The 19,626-nt window shown below is 55.6% G+C and overlaps 2 protein-coding genes across 2 annotated transcripts; one reads left to right on the forward strand and one right to left on the reverse strand.

The window, feature by feature from the left end:
• Positions 1 to 1,835: 1,835 nt before the first annotated feature.
• On the reverse strand, positions 1,836 to 5,361 carry LOC308225536 (cytochrome P450 1A4-like; the record flags this gene model as incomplete). The annotated part of the gene is made up of 6 exons (XM_080626516.1): positions 1,836 to 2,142; positions 3,098 to 3,184; positions 3,682 to 3,805; positions 3,893 to 3,982; positions 4,236 to 4,362; positions 4,528 to 5,361. The coding sequence occupies 6 exons, from the start codon at positions 5,359 to 5,361 to the stop codon at positions 1,836 to 1,838; spliced, it is 1,569 nt and encodes a 522-aa protein (XP_080482642.1).
• Positions 5,362 to 10,102: 4,741 nt separating this feature from the next.
• On the forward strand, positions 10,103 to 13,288 carry LOC308225551 (cytochrome P450 1A5-like; the record flags this gene model as incomplete). Its single annotated transcript, XM_080626534.1, has 6 exons — positions 10,103 to 10,939; positions 11,359 to 11,485; positions 12,021 to 12,110; positions 12,194 to 12,317; positions 12,679 to 12,765; positions 12,982 to 13,288. Exons 1-6 carry the CDS (start codon positions 10,106 to 10,108, stop codon positions 13,286 to 13,288), a joined length of 1,569 nt encoding a protein of 522 aa, XP_080482660.1. The 5' UTR covers positions 10,103 to 10,105.
• Between the last annotated feature and the right edge of the window lie 6,338 nt (positions 13,289 to 19,626).

Consider the following 19,626-nt stretch of genomic DNA (forward strand, 5'->3'; position numbering starts at 1 on the left):
TGCAGGAAAACCCTGATCCAACACATCCAAGTCAGCTTTTTAAGGGTGACAGAGATGGGGTTTTCCTCAAAAAATCTTTTCCCAGAGGAATAAGACCAGAAAGAGCCAAACAAGAAACTTTTAACACTTCAATATATATATATAATATATATATATTATATATATAATATATATAATATAATATATATTTTATATATATTTATATATATATTTTATATATAATAATATATATAATATATATTATATATTATTATATTATATATTATATATATAAATATATAATAATATATATATTTTATATATATTATTATATATAATATAATATATATTTTTTATATATATATATAATATATATATTGGGTTAGAATCACTGCAGTTTATATCCCAGTATATGGATGTGTTTCACACAGGTAGGAAGGAGCAGGAGCCAGTGCTCAATTTGCCATGGGAATTCACCATCTCCTGCAGCCCTCAGACCTTTACTAGGCTGAATATGGGAATCTATGGAAGCCAGAATGTGCCTCTTATTGCTTCTTGTCCCTTATTGTCAGACCTTGGATATTTTCCAGGAGGCTTCCTGGGAGGAATTTAGCCAACATCTCAGTGTGTGAACAGCACTGCTTATGGATATAGATTCATTCTCCTCGCAGGCTGTCTCCGAGGATGGGTAGAAACCTTGGGGGTTCATTTAATGCATTTACAGTGAGGGCAGGTGGGTGCTGGTGCAGGTCTGGCCCCTGCATCACCCCAAGAGCCCTTCAGAAGGCAGCTGGAGCCGCAGGAAGAGCCTGTTCCCGTGAGCAGAAGGAGCCAAAGGCTTCACAAACAGCTCTGCCAGAGCTAAAGAGGCTTCCCCCCGTGGGAAAAGCCTGGCCAGGTTTCCCAGGGAGGATCCCACAGCTTGATTCCTATTTGGTGGATGAAGGGAGTGTTGCAGGAGGCAGGGTGAGGACATCCCTACCGCTACCCCACACTGCTCCTCCCAGCCCAAAGCATCCTCCTCCTCCCTCCCTTCCCACCCCAGGGCCGTGATCCCCATGGATCTTCCCATGGTGAGCTTTTGTGCAGGCAAGAGCAATGGAACCTGCTGGGGGGGCCGTGGGGAGCCTGACAAAGCCGGCTTTATCCCTCCCCACTGGCATTTACATGAGATGAGTGTCATGGTTTAAGCCCAGGCCGTAAATTAGAACCACGCAGTCTACTTCCCCCCCCACCTTTCTTCCCCCCACTCCTGGAGGGATGGGGAGGAGAATGGAAAGAATGCAACTCCCACGGGTTGAGATAAGAACAGTTTAGTAACTAAGGTATAACACAAATCACTACTGCTACCACCAATAATAATAATGATAAAGGAAATAACAAGGAAGAGAATACAACCGCTCACCAACCGGTACCTCACCCCCACCCCGCAGTGATCCAGCCCTTTCAGGAACTCTCAGTTCTACATCCTGGGCATGACGTGCTGTGGTATGGAATACCTCTTTGGCTAGTTTGGGTCAGGTGTCCTGTCCCTGCTTCCTCCCGGCTTCTCCTCCTCCCTGGCAGAGCATGAGACTCACAAAGTCCTTGATCAGGGTAAACATTCTGACCAGCAACTGAAAACATCGGTGTTATCAGCTCTGTTCCCAGGCTGAAAGTCAAAAACACAGCACTGCAACAGCTACTAAGAAGAAGGAAAAATGACTGCTACTGCTGAACCCAGGACAATGAGCAAGCCCCCAGTGAAGCAACACAGTGAGGAGCTGTGCTGGTTTCTAGAGAGCACTAGCAAAAGCAGGCTGAGTGTGCAACTCCAAGGGCTTGCTCCCGCGCGGCGCGATGCTTCCTCCTGTGGCTTATGGAGAGCTCTTCACGGGGAAGCGCTGCTTGATCTGGAAGCAGTCGCACTTCTTGTACTTCATTGTCAGTCCGTACTGAGGGGTGATGTCCACCTCCGCGCCGGGCTGCAGGCTGAACTCCAGCTGCTGCAGCAGCGTGGCCAAGAAGAGGAAGACTTCCCAGCGGCCGATGGACTCCCCAAGGCAGCGCCGCTTGCCCAGGCCGAAAGTCATCACTTTCTCACTCTCCATCTTGTTTATCTCAGTCCCTGAGGCGCTGAGGAACCGCTCGGGGTTGAAGGCTGAGGGCTCCTTCCAAAGCTTCCTGCGGCAGAAAGGAGACACAGCTGAGGAAGCTGGAGTCACCCGGAGAGACGCATCGCAGTGCTCCGCACTTCGCCACCCAAAACCCCTTTGGCAACCTCTGTCCCTGGTCTGAAATGCCAACGAGGTGACAGAGCCCATCAGCTCAGGCTATGGAAACCTGTATTTCAAACTCAGCCTGTGTTTGCCTGTGCAGATCCCGGAGATGGATTTAATTCAGCGGGCAATAGCTGAACATCCTGCAGCCTCAGCCAAAAGGGGAGCATGGAAGTCGGTCAGCAGCTCTTACAAAAAGCAAGGATGGAGACCTGGGAGTTTTCCCACCTTGAATCCTTCCCAACCCATCCCAGCCCTGCTCCTGGGAGGTGCTAGGAGGGATTCTCCAATTCTCAGCTGAGAGTTTCTGCTCGGGCACAGGGAATCCTCACTGTCCCCAAAGACAGCGCTCCCATTGCAGTGCTCACCAGGAATACTGTGATATTTCTGCTGCTGGGATACTTGGGTACAAGCTTCTGATCCAAGAGCTACCTTTTGTGTCAAGCCTTGCTCCCCTGCCCAGGAGGGTCTCTACTGGAGGGCAGTGGAAGGGTTTGCTGTCCAGACCCCTTCCATCCACCCAAGCTGATTACCAGCACTAACGACAGGAGCTGATGGAGTTTAACGGGAGTCACGTCAGGACATGTTTCTCCCTGGAAGAGGGAACCAGGACGTTCCCAGTGAGCACATCCAAATCCATCACCCCGGATCACAAGGGCCGCTTGGCAGGAGAATCTACTGATTCCTGATTATTCAGCAGCCCAAGCTGCCAGCCTTTGCACGTACACAGGATGTCTGGTGCACTGAGGACATCACCACATGATGGGGAGTTGCTGAACCAGTGACCAAGTCAACCTGCAGCAGCTCCATGCCCAGGAGTTTTTGGCCTGATCTGCCTTTTCCTGCCTTGGAATACTCACTCGTCGTGATTCACTTGCCACTGGTTGACGAACACACAGGTATCCTTGGGGATGTAGTAGCCATTCAATGCTGTTGCTCTTGTTGTACTGGAAGAGACACAGGGCAGAGGCGAAAGAGAAGTTAAGAGGAGTCCTGCAGCTTCGAGGTAAAACAAAGCTTGGCAGGTTCAAGGGTTTCAGTTTCAATGCCCTGTTTGTACTTTTACAACTGATGAGGAAATACCCCACGTTGCATTTGGGAGACTAAATAGGTAAACACTTTTCCTTGAGCAGAAAGATGCCAGTTTCAGGAAGCTGGATGAGTTCTGATGGGGTTTCTCCCAGTGGGGAGGGCGGGGGGAAATACAAACCCAGGGGTGTTTGACATCCCTCCAAAGGGCTTTGTGGTGGATGCAGCCCCAGGCACCGGCACTACCAGGTGTGAAAGCCATGGAGAGCTTTGACAGAGGTAATCCAATCTGTGCACTGGAGTATTTCCTCATAGCAAGGATGGATTCCCAGGCAATTATCTGCCTCAACAGCACCTCCCAGAAAACCACTCCACAGAAAACCCCAAAGAGGATGCGAGGCACTGCAGCCCTTACCTGTGCGGGATGGTGAAGGGCATGAAGGAGGAGTGCCTGAAGACCTCCAGGATAAAGGCTTCTGTGTAGGGCAGAGCGCTCCGGTCCGACAGCCTCGGTCTGCGCTCCCGGCCGATGGTCTGGTCTGCGGGAGGCCAAAGGAAGGAGCAGGTTAGGGTCAGCCCTGGACAGGGAGGTTTTGGCTCCAGGAGAAGCAGGTTTCTGGACTCACCCAGCTCTTCCTGGATCCTTTTCTGGATGTGGGGGTACAAGGCGGCATACATGAGGCACCAGGATAAGGCGGTTGTCACAGTGTCAAAGCCTGGATGGACATGGAGAAGGCATTGAGTTACCAACAGAGGGCAGGCAGTGGGTATTTACAGATCCCAGCTCTCCAGATGTTTGCCTTGGAGCAGGTTCCCCAGCAGCATCTGCTTTGGTCACAGTTCAAGGAGCACCTGCGAGCCCAGGAACAGCTCCAAATACCCAAGAACAGCCAAGGTTTCGCCCCAACAGCTCCAGCTCCCGCACCCAGCATCCCAACAGCAAGGCTTTACCCTCCAAGATGTTCTCACCTGCCCCAAAGAGGTCACAGACAATGCCAATGATCTTCTTATTGGAGAGCGGGACACGGGCATCCTCCTTGACACTCTTCTCCTGGCAATGCTCGATCAGTGAGTCTGTGATGTCCCGGATGTGCTCCTGGGGGAGAGAAGCTGAGTCAGGGACACCACGGACACCCAGGGCTGGGGAAACCTCCTCCAGCAAGGGCCAGATCCTGAGGGATTAACTCAGATTGGAGAGCCCCAAGGAGCTCTGATGCTTGTAGGCACCTCTACCCTCATCTAAGAGCATCCGAGCTCTTACCTTATCAAAGCTGGTGTAATGCTCCTGGACAATCTTATGCACAAAGGAGCTGAAACGCCTGTTGACGTCCTTGAAGAGCTGCATGGTGCGGCTGGGAAGGTACTGCAGCAGGGGGATGAAGTCTGCAAGGTTGCCAGAAGCAGCCACATCTCCAAACTCATTGTTGAAGTTCACTATATTGAGCAGCTCCTGGTCGTTGTGGTCATGCCGCTTGCCAAAGCACATGGCGCAGATGACGTTGGCCACGGAGACCACCAGGTACCGGTAGGGGTCGAAGCTCTTCTCCTCCTCTATGAGCTGCAGGAGCTCGGTGACCATGTATTCAGCCTCCTTGGAGACGTGCTCCTCCAGGAGGCAGCAGGATGAGGTCGTGGGGCTGGGAGTGATGGAGAAGGTCTTGAGGGCGTTCTGGGCCAGCTTCCTGAGGGATTTCCACACCTCCCTGGAGTTGGGGTTGAAGGCCAGGCTCTGCCCGGCCGAGATGTATTGGAAGCTGTGAAGGTCAGGGCGGCCCATGAAGTCTTCTGCTTGCTTCACCAGGGCTTGCTTGATGGTGTCCAGCCCGCTCAGCACCAGCACGGGCCGGGTGCCGATCCTCACCTCCATCACGTCCCCATAGCGCCGGCTCAGCTGGGTCAGCACCAAGTGCGGGTCCTTCCTCAGCTCCAGCGCATTGCCAAGGATGGGGAAGCCCCTGGGGCCGGGGGGGCTCTTCAGCCCCTTGGGCACACGCTGCTGGAGGGACTGGATGAGCAGGAACACCAGGCAGAACACGGCACCCGCCAGGAGGAGCTCGGTGGCCGAGACAGCGCCTTGGCTTCCCACCAGAGACATCGCTGCCAGCGTGCAGGAACCTTGGTAACGAATCAAAGAGGCATTAGGAAGGACTATGGAGCACCTCCAGTCTGAGGCACCTGCGCAGCACTTAAGCCTGGTTTAACTTCTAATCCAGAGCTGCACCAGTTTTGTGCACTTCAGGAAGCTGCTTGCACTTAGAAGCTGTATTTTGCTAGCCAGGAGTGGAAGGAGTGCATCCCACAGTTTTTTCTGTGTGTGCAGGGAAGGAAAGGTGCTCTCCCAACTACAGCACCTCCTCCCTCCTGCAGAGTCTATTCCAGAGCACTTGAGTGCTTTCCCATACTTGAGTGTGGGGAAGCTGAATCCTCCCGGTTGCTCATTCCAAGCCCTTGCTCACCACCAAAGCACAGCATTGCCATGAATCTCCCTAAAACGTGGATGGCCATGAAAGCCAGCCATGGCAGCAGAGTGGGGCTGGAGGCTGCGGGCACCCAGCTCCCTGCTCCATCAGAAATCCCACAGGAAATGCAGAGCCAGGAGTAGGAAGAAGCTGGAACTGAAATCCCCCCTCCCTTTGGGTTGGGCAGGCTGGTACAGACCCTAAGAGACACCGGGGTCCTATGGGGTGAGGAATGTGGGGGCTGCTGGGACCCCAGCGCATGGCTGCAGATCGTGGCTGCCCCATGGTGAGAGGGGCTTTGGGGCAAGGATTACCCTCAGAACCCCCTGCGAACCACCCTCCAGCAGCTGCAGGAAGGATGCCACAGGAGATCTGGGGAGCCAGAGGGTGGGGACACCCCACAGCAGAGCACCCCCAGCTCCCCATCCCTCGGGGGTGCCTTGGAATAGCCCCCCGCACCCGTCCATCCCGGGGGTACTCACCTGCAGAGTGCTTTGGGATCTGATCCTCCCAGCAGGTACCCATCAACTCCTCTTTGCTCCTGCTTTATATGCATCGCCGCTCGCCCTGATTGGCCCAGACACCTCCCGTCACATGACTGAAGCCTAATCAAAGCTGACGTGCGTCCCAACTCCCAAACACCTAACCCGGACACACACCCCCCCCCCCCCCAACGGCTGAGATCCCGCACCCCCCGCACCCGCTTACACACGGGTCGGGGTGCGAAAGCCCCGTTCCCTGCCTGTCCCCGTGGGGAGGCGGCGGGGCGGCGGGAGGAGGAAGGGGGGGTCCCGTCGGGGCAGGGGGGGTGTCGGTGCCGCCCGTGGGTTCCAGACCGGGGCAGGCATCGCGTGAGAAGCGGACGGGATGTTTGGGCAACCCGCGCCGCCCCGGTCACTCCAGTCACGCTACCGGCAGGATCTTAAAGGCGCCGGTCCCGAGCCCCGGTTCCCCCCTCCCTCAACCCCGGGCAGCGCCCCGGGTCCACCGAGCCCCCCTTTCCCGCTCCCCGCAGCCCCGGCTCCGTTCCCCCTCCTCACAGCCGCTGCCCGCAGCCCCGGGGTGTCCCCGGTGTCCGGAGCCGGGAGCGTGGGAAAACAGCGCCGGTGTCCGCAATGCGGGGCAGGAGCAGGGGATCCCCCCCCGGTGCCATCCCAAAGGGGCTCCGGGAACACGCAGGGATGAGCTTGGACCACCCTCGCCCTCCCCGGCCCGCAGTGCTTTAACGGTCCCCCCCGTCGGCGGGGGCTGCCGGTGCCTCCGGCGGTGCTCCCCGGTGGAGCAGAGGGGGAAGTGGCCGGGGTGCGGGGTATCACCGGGTCCCCCCGCCGGTGCGGAGCCGCTTTGTTGGCCCACAGACCGGGTGCTGTAGGGCAAGGGGGGCCGTGGGGCAGCCCCGGGGGTCACGGCCCTCGCTGCCCCGGCCCAGTTAAAGATTGCCCAAGTTCGCGTGTGAAGCAGCCGTGCCCTCTGTCACCTCCTGCCCCCTGGGCACAGGGCAGCCGGGATGGGGCAGGGTGATCACGTCGGGGGGATGCTCGGGGACTACAGCGGTTCCCAGGCAGGGCTTGCACCTCCGGTCCCGCCCCCATCCCCAATCCCTATTGGACGACGGGTCAAGACCTGTCCTGCGAGGAGGACAAGGGGGACCAGATGTAGCCCGGATCTCACCCCTTCCACCCTCACCCCCCCCATTCCCAGCCCAGCCACGGCGGGATGGGAGAGGGGCCGTGGGGTCCCGCCCCGCCGGGGGTGGCACTGGGGTGCCGGGGGTGGCACTGGGGACATCGCGTGCGAAGGGGCTCCGGACTGACCCGGGAGGGTCACTTGCAGTCACGCTATGGGTGTGTGTGGGGGGAAATGGCTTTTAAAGGACCAGGGCGGTGGCCTCACGTCCAGGAGCCTGGTCCGGGGTCAAGGCGGTGCCGGAGCAGCTCAGGATCAGCCCCCCCTGGCTGGCTGCGGTGGGGGATCCGCAGAACTGGGGGCACTGAGCACATCGGGCTGTATCCCCTCTGCCACGGGATGCTGGTGGCGGCAGTCCCCTGCATCACTTGTGTCCCTCTTGATGGCACAGGGACATCCCTCGAGAAGGCAGTTTCCACTGTGCAAAGCTGAAGGTCTCAGTCACGCCACCACAAATGTCCCCTTTGGGGTCCAAGGGACACTGAGCGGTGCCCCAGCCTGCTCAGACGTGTCCCAGGCAGAGCTGTCCCTCCCCAAGGGACGCACTGCACTGTCTTTACCCACGTCTCTGGAGAAGGGCTGCTCGAGACACATGGACCGGGCAGGACATGTGGCTGTGTCCATAAGCCCCAGGCAGAGATGTCCCCGTGCAGCCACTGTGGCACCCACACCTGCAGCTCCCAGTGAAGCCATGTACCTCCGGCTGTGTGTGCGTTCACCCTACACATCTATAGGTGCATCTATACATGCAGACTACACATACGGCACCATGTGTTATGTGCCATGTGCATGTGGCATATATACCAGTGCACTCAAGCACATTTTAACACTCCCTTATGCACACAGACACTCTATACATGCATGCAGACACATTATACATGCACACAAGTACTCTATACATGCACACAGACATACTAGACGTACCAACAGACACCCTATCCATGCACACAGGCACACTGTATGTGCACACAGACACTGTACATGCACATGGACAACCTATACATGCACACAAACACTATACATGCACACAGACACTATACATGCACACAGACACGCTAGACATGCACACAGACTCTGTCCACACACAAATAGCCCATTTACAAATACACAGCATGTTCATGCTCTTGCATGGGTGGATTTGCCCATGCTCACGCGCTCTGTCACTCGTGCACACAGGGTGTACACCAGGATCCTCTTGCTCCCGTGTATGTCCTTGCACGCTCACAAACGCTGGTGCGAGGTGGCTGGCACTGAGCAAAGTGCATCTTAGCAGCCAGGGTTTTGTAACTGTTCTTGCCAAACACTAATGAACGGCGTCACTGCTGTTAATGAGCCTGATTAGAGCAGATGTTGAAAGCCTTTATTAAATATTAGCTCAGCTTTTACCTGCGCCAAATTCCCACATCCAAAGATGGAATGAAACTGGATAAGCCGAACCCCAAAGCTCAGCCCATTCCTGCTCATCCCAGCTGCACTTCCCAAAGCCCTGCATTCCTCCCCAGCTCCAGCAGCAGCCCCACCAGCTCCCACCTCCCCTGCTGGGTTTGGGGAAGGATGAGCTGCCCCAGCCTTGCCCTGCGCTGCCTCATCCACCTCTCCTATCTGTGGGGCTCACCTCCTCCCCTCTGCCCCACCACTCCTCTGCTGTTTGCCACGGAGGAGCCGGGGGAAGTGAGCCAGACGCCTTCTCACGCGAACCTGGGCAATGGTTAACCTGAGCCTGGCTCTGCTGTTGGCCACGAGGTCCTGCCACCGCCGGTGCCAGGGCACCGCGACTACCTGCTGGTACCCCAGGGATGCAGAGGGCTGGGGTGCCCTGTGGGTGCCCTGCTGCAAACACAGCCCCTCACTGCTCCCAGCATCCCCAGAGCGGCCACGGAGCTGCCAGCGCTCTCTGTGTGCTGGGATCAGCCTGGTCAGCCCAGGAAAGGCCTCTGGCACCCACATCCCATCAGGCAGTGATGGTGGGAGCGCGCCCTTCATCATCCCCAGGGCAGGGCTTAGGGATACTCCCTTTCTGCCTCCCTGTCCTCAGGAACCCCACTTCTGCCTCTCATTCTGAGCTCCAGGGCAGATATGTGCCCTGGGCAGGAGGAGAAGCCATCTTTCATTCCCCAAACCCCACTGGAGCTGGGTTCTTGGCCTGGCCCCAGATGGATTTGTTCCAGTTCGTTAATGGGTAGCTAGTCACCAGTGACCTCAGAGATATGAGGTATGAGGTGAAAGGAGCGCATGTAAAGCCATGGCCTTCCAAATAGCAGAAGAAGGTCCAGGCAGCAGGAGAGGATCCCTTCTGCCCTCCAGGACAAGCAGATACCCTCTGCCTTTCTTTGCTGGGAGCTACAGGCAGCAAAACCAGCCCTGTCTATCGCAAGGACCTGCAGGTAGGAGACAATGTGTGCATATGTGTGGCTTTGAGTACCTGTCTTCTGCAGGGAAAGGAGCACCATCGCAGGCTCTGGAGGGCTGAGGTCCCCCTTAAGCAATGGATGTGTTTGGAGTCTTTAGAGGTCTCCAGCTTTTACCCCTTGAAAACCCCTAAGTCCAGCTCCATCACCCTGAGCTCTTTGAGGGCACTTGATGCCCTTTCTCAGCATCGGGAGCATCTGCAGGACTCAACCTCTCACTTATTCTGGCTCTTTTCAACACTTCATCCTGTAGAGTTCCTGCAGGCCAGTGGCAATAAAGGCAGCGATGTCTCTGGTGGGAAGCCAAGGCGCTGTCTCGGCCACCGAGCTCCTCCTGGCGGGTGCCGTGTTCTGCCTGGTGTTCCTGCTCATCCAGTCCCTCCAGCAGCGTGTGCCCAAGGGGCTGAAGAGCCCCCCCGGCCCCAGGGGCTTCCCCATCCTTGGCAATGCGCTGGAGCTGAGGAAGGACCCGCACTTGGTGCTGACCCAGCTGAGCCGGCGCTATGGGGACGTGATGGAGGTGAGGATCGGCACCCGGCCCGTGCTGGTGCTGAGCGGGCTGGACACCATCAAGCAAGCCCTGGTGAAGCAAGCAGAAGACTTCATGGGCCGCCCTGACCTTCACAGCTTCCGCTATGTTGCGGATGGGAAGAGCCTGACCTTCAGCTCTGACTCCCGGGAGGTGTGGAAGGCCCGCAGGAAGCTGGCCCAGAACGCCCTCAAGACCTTCTCCACCACCCCCAGCCCCCGGGTCTCATCCTGCTGCCTCCTGGAGGAGCACGTCTCCAAGGAGGCCGAGTACGTGGTCACCAAGTTCCTGCAGCTCATGGAGGAGGAGAAGAGCTTCGACCCCTACCGGTACCTGGTGGTCTCCGTGGCCAACGTCATCTGCGCCATGTGCTTTGGCAAGCGGCATGACCACAACGACCAGGAGCTGCTCAATATAGTGAACTTCAACAATGAGTTTGGAGATGTGGCTGCTTCTGGCAACCTTGCAGACTTCATCCCCCTGCTGCAGTACCTTCCCAGCCCCGCCATGCGCTTATTCATAGATTTCAACAAGTCCTTCCTCCGTTTCACACAGAAGTTTGTCAGAGAGCACTACCAGACCTATGACAAGGTAAGAGCCTGCAGGACCCTCACCTGCACCATGTGCATCCACACTCTCTGCCCCTCTCTGGTAGTGAGTCATTTGCTTTCTTGCAGCCAAGCATCAGTAGACATCTATCTTCTCGCAGTTATTGCTGCATTATCAAGTCCAGCTGCAGTGTCTCCATGTGCAGTCTAGCACTGCGGTCCTCCTTCTCCTCCACAGCCATGTGTGGTAGAGCTGGCTTGTAGGTTGACCATCTGACCTGTGCCCTGGAGAGCCATCTCCTTGGTTTTATAGGTTGCAAAAGCAGTAGGGACAATGGGGGCTGAAAGATGATGTTCTCCAGAGCTCATACAGCCCTCGGCTCCTTCAGCATGGGGTGCTTGCTCAGTAACACCCATTCCTTGCTGGTTCTGCTGCCATGGCTTGTCTTCTCTTCCTCTCAGGACAACATCCGAGACATCACTGACTCCCTCATTGGGGAGTGCCTGGAGAAAAAAGCAGTAACAAACCTTGCCGCGCAGGTCCCTGAGGAGAAGATTATCAACCTTGTGAACGACCTCTTTGGAGCAGGTACCTTTCCCCACTGGCTCCTTCACTACTGCAGGTTTTCTCAGGCTCCTTGTGTTATAGCCCTGTCTGAGCCACCTTTGTCCAACACCAGGCAGCCAGTTAGGGTCTAAGCACTCACCCTGCAGCTCACTGGTCCTCCTTGACCCTTTAGGGACACCCCTGGAAAGCAGCATGGAGCATCAGCTCTGGGAAGAGGCTTTAGGGAGAAGAGAAGGGCTCAGCCAAGCCTCACAAGCCAGGGTGGCTTCTCCTGGTTGAGGGAGATATCTGTTCACTGATTCATCTTTGAGTTACTTGTGGAAACTCCCCTGATTCCAGAGAATTCCTCCAAACCTGACATAATGCAGGGGTGAATCAGGATGAATGAGAGCAGACTGTGCAGGCAAGGTTTTCTCTGACAGTATAGAACCTGAGCCTCACTGTATGGCCAGGATGCCCTCTGCCTCCTTAGCCATCCCAGACTGCTCCATGGCAGGGTTAGGGAGCAGGGCAGGTGTTGTACAGACCTCATCGACACGCTTTCCTCTTTGAGCAGGCTTTGACACTGTGACCACTGCCCTGTCCTGGAGCCTCATGTACCTCGTGGTGTACCCCCACATCCAGAAGAGGATCCAGAGAGAACTGGGTGAGTCCAGGAACCCCACGGGCCAAAACCTGGCCCCGGCCAGGGCTGATCCCAATCTGCTCCCTTCTCTCAACCTCCCGCAGACCAGACCATCGGCCGGGAGCGCAGACCGAGGCTGTCGGACCGGGGCGCGCTGCCCTACACAGAAGCCTTTATCCTGGAGGTGTTCAGGCACTCCTCCTTCACACCCTTCACCATCCCGCACAGGTAAGAGCTGCTGGGGCTGCACAGGAGGTGGAGGGACAAGGTGGACTCGAAGCATCTTGTCAGTGGTGCGATGAGAGGCAGGGAGATCATTATTGACCTGTAGGATGCTCATGGACATGAGGAGCTCACAGCTCCATGTAGGAGCTCCCAAAGAGCCATTCTGATGACCTCACTGCAGATACACCACCCAGCTTAGGTAGGGGTTGTCCAATCCTGCTCATGGACAATGCAAATGTCCCTCACGAAGCCATCCCTTTGGGCCTCATCCTTACTTCACTAGCACCAGGAGCAAATTAATAGTCCCCTGAGGATGCAGAAGGACCTTTCCTCTTCCTAAACTCTGAGTCTTTTCTCTCTCCAGCACAACCAGGGACACAACGCTGAACGGTTACTACATCCCAAAGGACCGCTGTGTGTTTATCAACCAGTGGCAAGTAAACCATGATGAGTAAGTACCTCCTGAGGCAGAAAGCCTCCAACAGTGACATACAGGACCCTTCCTGCACTGTTATCTTCCTGGGTGGAAGTGGGGTCAACCTGCTTTGAAAGGGAGAGGCATCTACTAAACACAGGGATGTTCTTACTGGCAGCTCCCACCTTCCAGTGTCCCGCTACACTCATGGCTAGGATTCAGCATCTCACCACCTGATGTATTCCCTTCCAGGAAGCTTTGGAAGGATCCACAGACCTTCAACCCAGAGCGTTTCCTCAGTGCTGATGGCACCGAAGTGAATAAGATGGAAGGGATGAAGGTGCTGGCTTTCGGCCTGGGGAAGAGGAATTGCGCTGGGGAGACCATTGCTAGGTGGGAGGTCTTCCTTTTCCTGTCCACCTTGCTGCAGCAGCTGGAGTTCAGCGTGCGGGAGGGCAAGCAGGTGGACATGACACCACTCTATGGGTTGACCATGAAGCATCACCGGTGTGAGCACTTCCAGGTGAAGCAGCGCTTCCCTATGAAGAGCATGAATTGAGCAGAGAGCTTATCCATTGCCTGGACATCACCGGGAGGGCAAAGACCTGGGTGTCCTTGGAGCAAAATGGGATCTGGTACAGCTATACGAGATGATGTAATAAACTGAAGCTGTTGGAACTCTTTGTCTTGTCTTGTTCGCTTTGTAGCATTTCTTGCTTCTTCATTTTTCCAGCACTTCTAGTGTTGGATACCCCATCACATCTAGTCCTAGTACCGCAAAAGCACATTTATGGGGTGTGTGAATGGTCTTTTGCTAGAAGGAAAGGGAACGTACCCCAAACCAAACTATCTGAATACCACTGGGCTGTATCCTTTGGTAGCTGAAGGACACCCAACCCATGCCATAATCCCATGACCTCCATCGATGTTTAAGATCTTGGATGAACTGATGCCCAAAGCTTGGGTGTAGAGGCGGGTGTTGTTACTGATGTCCAGCCAACTATTATTATTATTAACTATTATTGACTATCAACCATTATTGAGGTCCAGTACCACTATCTCTGGGCTAATTTTCACTGGTTGAAATTCACCTTCACTGTAGATGTGTCTGCAGGGAAAACAAAGCCCCTTGCAAAAACACCGGCACGTCTCCAGGCCCTCCAAGCACAGCCTGTTCCCTTGCTTCTACACTGGTTTTCATTGCCCAGCTGACCTGCCACGTCTCTAGGATCCCATTCCAGGAAAGGTTGATCTGTGTCATAGAGGGGCTCATTGAGGATCCATCAGCCTTGCACCAGGGGCTCTCCAGTTCACTTTCTTCAGCAGAATGAGAGGGATCCTTCAAACAACTGGGCTGGGGCAAAGCCCCTCTGCAGGGACCAGTGCATTGAGGCTTCATTGACCACAGTCACTGGCGGCCCTGCAGGACGGGGGGAAGGACACCTTTAACCCTTACTATTGAGAAAGTCAAGCTGCCGGTGTTCTGAAGCAGAGCAAGGGATGTTATCACAGCGGGGCAGAGGAGAACAGGACTTCCTCCAACTCCAACCCAAGAGTTTACATTGGCTGCCAGTCAGCCCATGCCAGTAGAGCCAGATGCCTCCTTTGCTTCTACTTGCACGCAAGCAGCGCTGCAGGAACAAGTCAAACCATCCAGGGCAACACGCACTGCTCTTGACTCTGTTCCCATGGGTGGTATCTGCTCTGCAGAGCCCTGGACCCTGACCAATGGGAGCTCCTGTCAGCCCCGAACACCAGTCACTCACCACGCATTGCACAAAACCTTCCAAGAAGAGACAGAAAGGGAAGAGCGTGTTGGGGACGAAAATGGGGAAGCCGATTGCCCAAGATGTGAGGGAGATTCCAGTGCGAGCAGGGAGGTGTTCAGACCCGTTAAACAAGCCTGAGAGAAAAGGAGTAACTCTGTCTTTGTGTGTCCAGGCCCTGCCTGGTCACCAGTGTGTGATGCAACCCTGAGGAGATAGAGCCTCAGACCCACCTGAACGCATTGAACCAGCCCGAGAAGCTTCACTCCATGTCAAACTGGCTTTGGATTCATCACTTAATGGCATAATCCCAATACTGCAGGAAAAGCAAGGGACCAGGAGGTCCAAACCGTGGCTTGAGCTCCAGGTCTTGGAGGAAAAGTAGATGGATCGTTTAGGACAACCTATGACATCCATCAGGCAAATAACATCTCCACTGATGTTAACATCTCCACCTCTGATAAGGGCCACAGGTCAAGGCAAGAGAGTCATGAACACCTTTCCACAAGAGATACCCCAAAGCTGACATACGCCTGCCACAGGGGAATGGGTGGGATCACCCTGGACTTGGATCTGGGTCTCTCAGACCCAAACCTGGTGATTCAGAAGAGCCCTGGGATCATCAGGGACTCAACAGCAGCGTGTGTCACCATCCCCATGGGGTGGAGATGCTCCATATCATATCCATATCACCCATACCAGCCACAGTGGGAACACGCAGCGCTGGTGCTGGTGTAGGACCAGAGCTGGAGCCATTGCGTGACTTTCTGCTCTATCTGCTGATAAGACCCACAATAAGTGACTAGAGATACAAAGAAAGAGAAAGGGGATTATTTCTTTTCCCTTTGGAGATGAGTGCTTTATAGCCCCGGGGCAGATAAGCAAATTAATATTAACATTACTGAGGTGAAACAGCCCCTTGGTGGTGGAAGTTCTCCCCAGGACACATTCAGCAAGGTCTGATGGACTCCACTGGGGACACTGCTGCCAGGCTGGTCCCCCAAGACCAGAGACCCAGGGGAAAAAGCCACCCCAGTGCCAGCATGGAGAAGGGAAGAGGCCAGAGGGGAAAGAAATGGGCAGGCAATCGTCCTTCCCCATACAGCCCTTCTCTTCATGGTGTCGGAGGCAAAAGACCCCACTTTATAAAGCCCCATCTTCGTTTGGCATCTCTCCCTCCACTTGATGCCAATGGAGACATCCCATGCAGCTGCAGGAGACCCTGCTGGGCAGCTTGCACAGGCAGGAGGGTCCCCTGAGACCTTGGCCTGACGTCCCTGCACTCACACACCTCCTTGGACATCCTGGTCCCTCCAACAGTGATCCCAGGTGAGGCCCCAGCTGGGGATGCTGCAGTCAAAGTGTCCCTTTGATCCCAGCCACCCTAATCCCAAGCCAGGACGTGAACCCCCTGCTCCCTTTGGGGTGCAGGAACTCTGCTCTTCACCGCCTCCTCTTCCTCATTTCCTCCTGATAAACAAACCCATCAATGATGTCTGTGAAAGCCGCAGTTGCCCACAGTAGGAAAGGGGCTCCAGCTCCCATACCTTTGCTTTTCCCTAATGATCTTCCTCAATTAAGGCCTTTAATTACTCTGTGCATAGTCTGCAAGTGCAAGGTGATTTCCTGACTGGAACCGGGGCGGTGATAAGCCAGAGGAGCTGTTATCACTCCATGGCCAATTGCTTTGATTGTCAGTTTAACCTGCGTCAGCAGAGCAGCCCTGGCCACTGGGCTCCAGCTCCTCTTCCAAAGCTTCCTCATTCCCACTGGGAAAGGTCCCTCAAGCCGAGACACCTTCCTGGTGCCAATATCGGGGGTGGTGGCACCTCCTTGCCATGAAAGCCCCCAGACAAACTCAGGGGACCCCTTGCAGCTCTTCCTCCCCAATGGAAAGCAGAGGGGAGTTGCTCCAGCCCGTCATGACCCTCCTCATTAAAAGCACATCCTGTGTTTCCAACTTCTTTCCTTTGCCTGTTTGTGAGATGTGCTATCAGGAATCATCTCCCCACAGGGATTAACCCTTGGGTGTCTCCTTCTTGCTGCTTGTCCCCAACACTGGTGGCAGTCCCATGACATCAAAAATAGCATCCCTTGCTGCCCTAGAGCTTAAGATAGAGCGGTGAATCACACCTTAAGCTCTATTTCTGAGCAATGGGTGCTTTCTTTCTGCCACTGGCTTTGGGGACACCTCCCTCAGAGCTGGTGACAGCACATCCTCTAAGTGTGGTGGGCTTTGCCCCAGTGTTCTGCTTGCCCGCCGCACCAGCAGGCTTTTGGAGCTCCTTCCCATGGAGAAGGAAACCCCCAAACACCATCTCTCTCTTTGCAGCTCCATCGGGACAGCGTGGGGCTCTCCCATGCCTTGAACCCCAGGAGCAGCCGCTTCACAGTGGGGATAACGTCTGGTTTCTGCCTTTTGGGGGTGAAAATCTCTCCTCAGCCCTCAGCTTCTGGGGTTCTGGAGATGATGGGATCTTCCCTGGTGAAGTTTCCCTCTGTGGTGGGTTGGAGAAGAAGCTGGTGCTCTGCTAGACCTGTGGATGGAGGGAATCTTGAGCCAAGAGTGCTGCACATGTGAACCATGGCTCTGCCCCTGTGCTGTGAGAGCTCCCAGATCAGTATGAACTCTTCTTCCTACTCCCATCCTTCACCTCCCTCTTCCCTCTGGAAAGCAGTGTGTGGGCAGATCGATTGCCCTGGGATCATTAGAGGTACAAGGTACCTGTTAATCAGAAACACGAAAGTGGGTAAGGATGGAGTTTGTCCCCGGGTTGAGAAGGGAACAACGGAGATGCAGAGATAACCACTTCCTGCACGCAAAGCTCCAGGCTCCTGGAATAGCCTCAGATCTGGCTGTCTCCCACCCCAGCATGGGCATGGGCATGATTTCACATGGGGCCAAGAACAAGCAGCCACAAAGACATGTCCCCATGGAGCCGGGGCCACCAGGTCCCATAAGCACTGGCATTGTGAGCCAAAAGCCTTTGGGATTTTGGATGCTCCTCAAACCTGGCCTTGGAAGCGAGATGTGGACTGGACAGCCGGGATGTATTATGGGCTGGCAATCACCTGCATGGCCCCAAAGCTGGCACCGGGTGGCAGAAAAGAAGATCTGAAGGGAGTGACACAAGGGCTCTCATCTCTCCCCATAGACCCCTCACTAATTGTCCCCATAATAAGGGGTCCCAGCTGAGCGTGACCCTAAAATCAGCTCCCTGAGCCCCATCAGGGTGGGTAAAGCAGGGGATGCCAGGGGGGCCACAGGCAGTGCAGGGGGTCTCCAGCTCCCATGCTGGAGGTGGGAAGCCACCCCCGGGAAGCAGCATCCCCAAAGCTGCTCCTCTTCCGCTTTCATTAAAACCAGCCTGGAAACGAGGATCCCGAGCTTTGGCATGAGCTCTCCCCATCCGAGAAGGCTTTGGATGGGAGAAGGCCCCCGAGAACCAAGGCTGGATCCGCATTCACTGGCGCGGTTTGTCCCTTCCCGCTGGGTCTGGGACATGGACGCCCTCCCGTGGCACCGGTCACACCAGCTCCGCAGTGCTGCGGAGCCGGAGGAGAGGGGGGGCATCCCTGAATGGAGGGGTTTGGGGATGCGCGTTTGGGAAGGCGGATCTGGAGGAGATTGACACCCCCCTCCAGAGCATCCCATGTCCCCACTGCCCCTGTAGCTCCGGGAGCCGCGGAACCAGCCGAACCTGGGTCCCTTCGAGGGATTTGGAGCTGGAAAGGGAATTCTCCAGGGTGGAATGAGCCGGCAGCTGCCAGGCCAGCTTCCCTCTGATGTTCCCAGCACCGCCTGTGGATCCTCTGCTGTCTAGTATATCCAACGCAGCAACCCTTCCCTTTCCCTTTTCCTTTTCCCTCCCTCAAGCAAAGGAATATCGCCCTGTCGGGAGTTTACTCTCAGCTCCTCTGTTGCTTTTTCCCCCCTTTCTGTGGTTTTCCCTTTTCCTGGTGATTCCCGGCAGCTGAAGGGCCCCCTCTCCTGGTGCACGGCAAGGAGATGGCTATCCTCGTCTCCTGGTGTGGCCAAATCCATCCTTCCCTTCCAGCCAGCAGATCACCCACTCTCAAACAAAGACCCTTCCTAGGTTATCAGGGATGCTGATGGTCTTGGGGCTGCAAGAATGGACCTTCAGAGGGGAGGAAAAGCCCCGACAGCAGCTTTGAGCACTCGTAGCTGTGCATTTGTTGGGGTGTCTCCCTATTCCTGGTTCTGATGGACTGGGAAAACCTGGGAAGGAACAGGATTCCCCAGCAAGCTGAGTTGATGCCTGCTGTTTTCGTCTGAAAGTTGAGACCCCCCAGCCCTGTGTTGCTCTCCAGCCTCATGGAAGGTGGAACCTCAGACCCAGTCCTGAAGTGAGGGAGGATATTTATTGACTTTGGACAAGGGCCTGTAGGGCCAGGCCAAGGGGAATGGCTTGAACCTGCCAGAGGGGAGACTGAGATGAGCTCTTAGGCAGAAGCTCTTCCCTGTGAGGGTGCTGAGGCGCTGGCCCAGGGTGCCCAGAGAAGCTGTGGCTGCCCCATCCCTGGCAGTGTTCAAGGCCAGGTTGGACACAGGGGCTTGGAGCAAGCTGCTCCAGTGGAAGGGGTCCCTGCCTGTGGCAGGGGTTGGAGCTGGATGAGCTTTAAGGCCCCTTCAACCCAAACTATGCTGGGATCCTGTGATTTTAGCTCCTATCACACAGAAATTCCCTCCCTCTGATGGAAACACCTGGAGGGAAAACCTGCCTCTGCCCCTCTCCTCCGTCTCTGGCCTCCTGTGTCACCCCACATCACCCCCCCTGTCACACCTGTGAGCGTGCAAGTGCGGGTGGGTGCACTGGGGCGTGTGGGTAGGCTGGGGCTTGCATCCGCAGCTGCGTTTCTGGTGCACACGGATGCATGAGCTGGTTTCATTTCCTCCCAGGTCGGCTCTGCTCAGGGACCGTGTGAAGACGAGCCCCTTCCCCACCACCCCAACGCCCCATGAACCTACCAGGCCCCAGGGGCAGCTTGGGGCAGCAAAGGCTCTGGGGTGCCCAACTCCACCAGCAGGTCCTTGGCTCCTTGTTTTCTATGGGAGCAAGGATGTGCTGCCTAAAAACAGGCTGGGCTTTGCAACTCATCCCATTGGCCG

Source organism: Psittacula echo (genome assembly GCF_963264785.1).
Source record: "Psittacula echo genome assembly, chromosome: 10".
Classification (NCBI taxonomy): Eukaryota; Metazoa; Chordata; class Aves; order Psittaciformes; family Psittacidae; genus Psittacula; species Psittacula echo.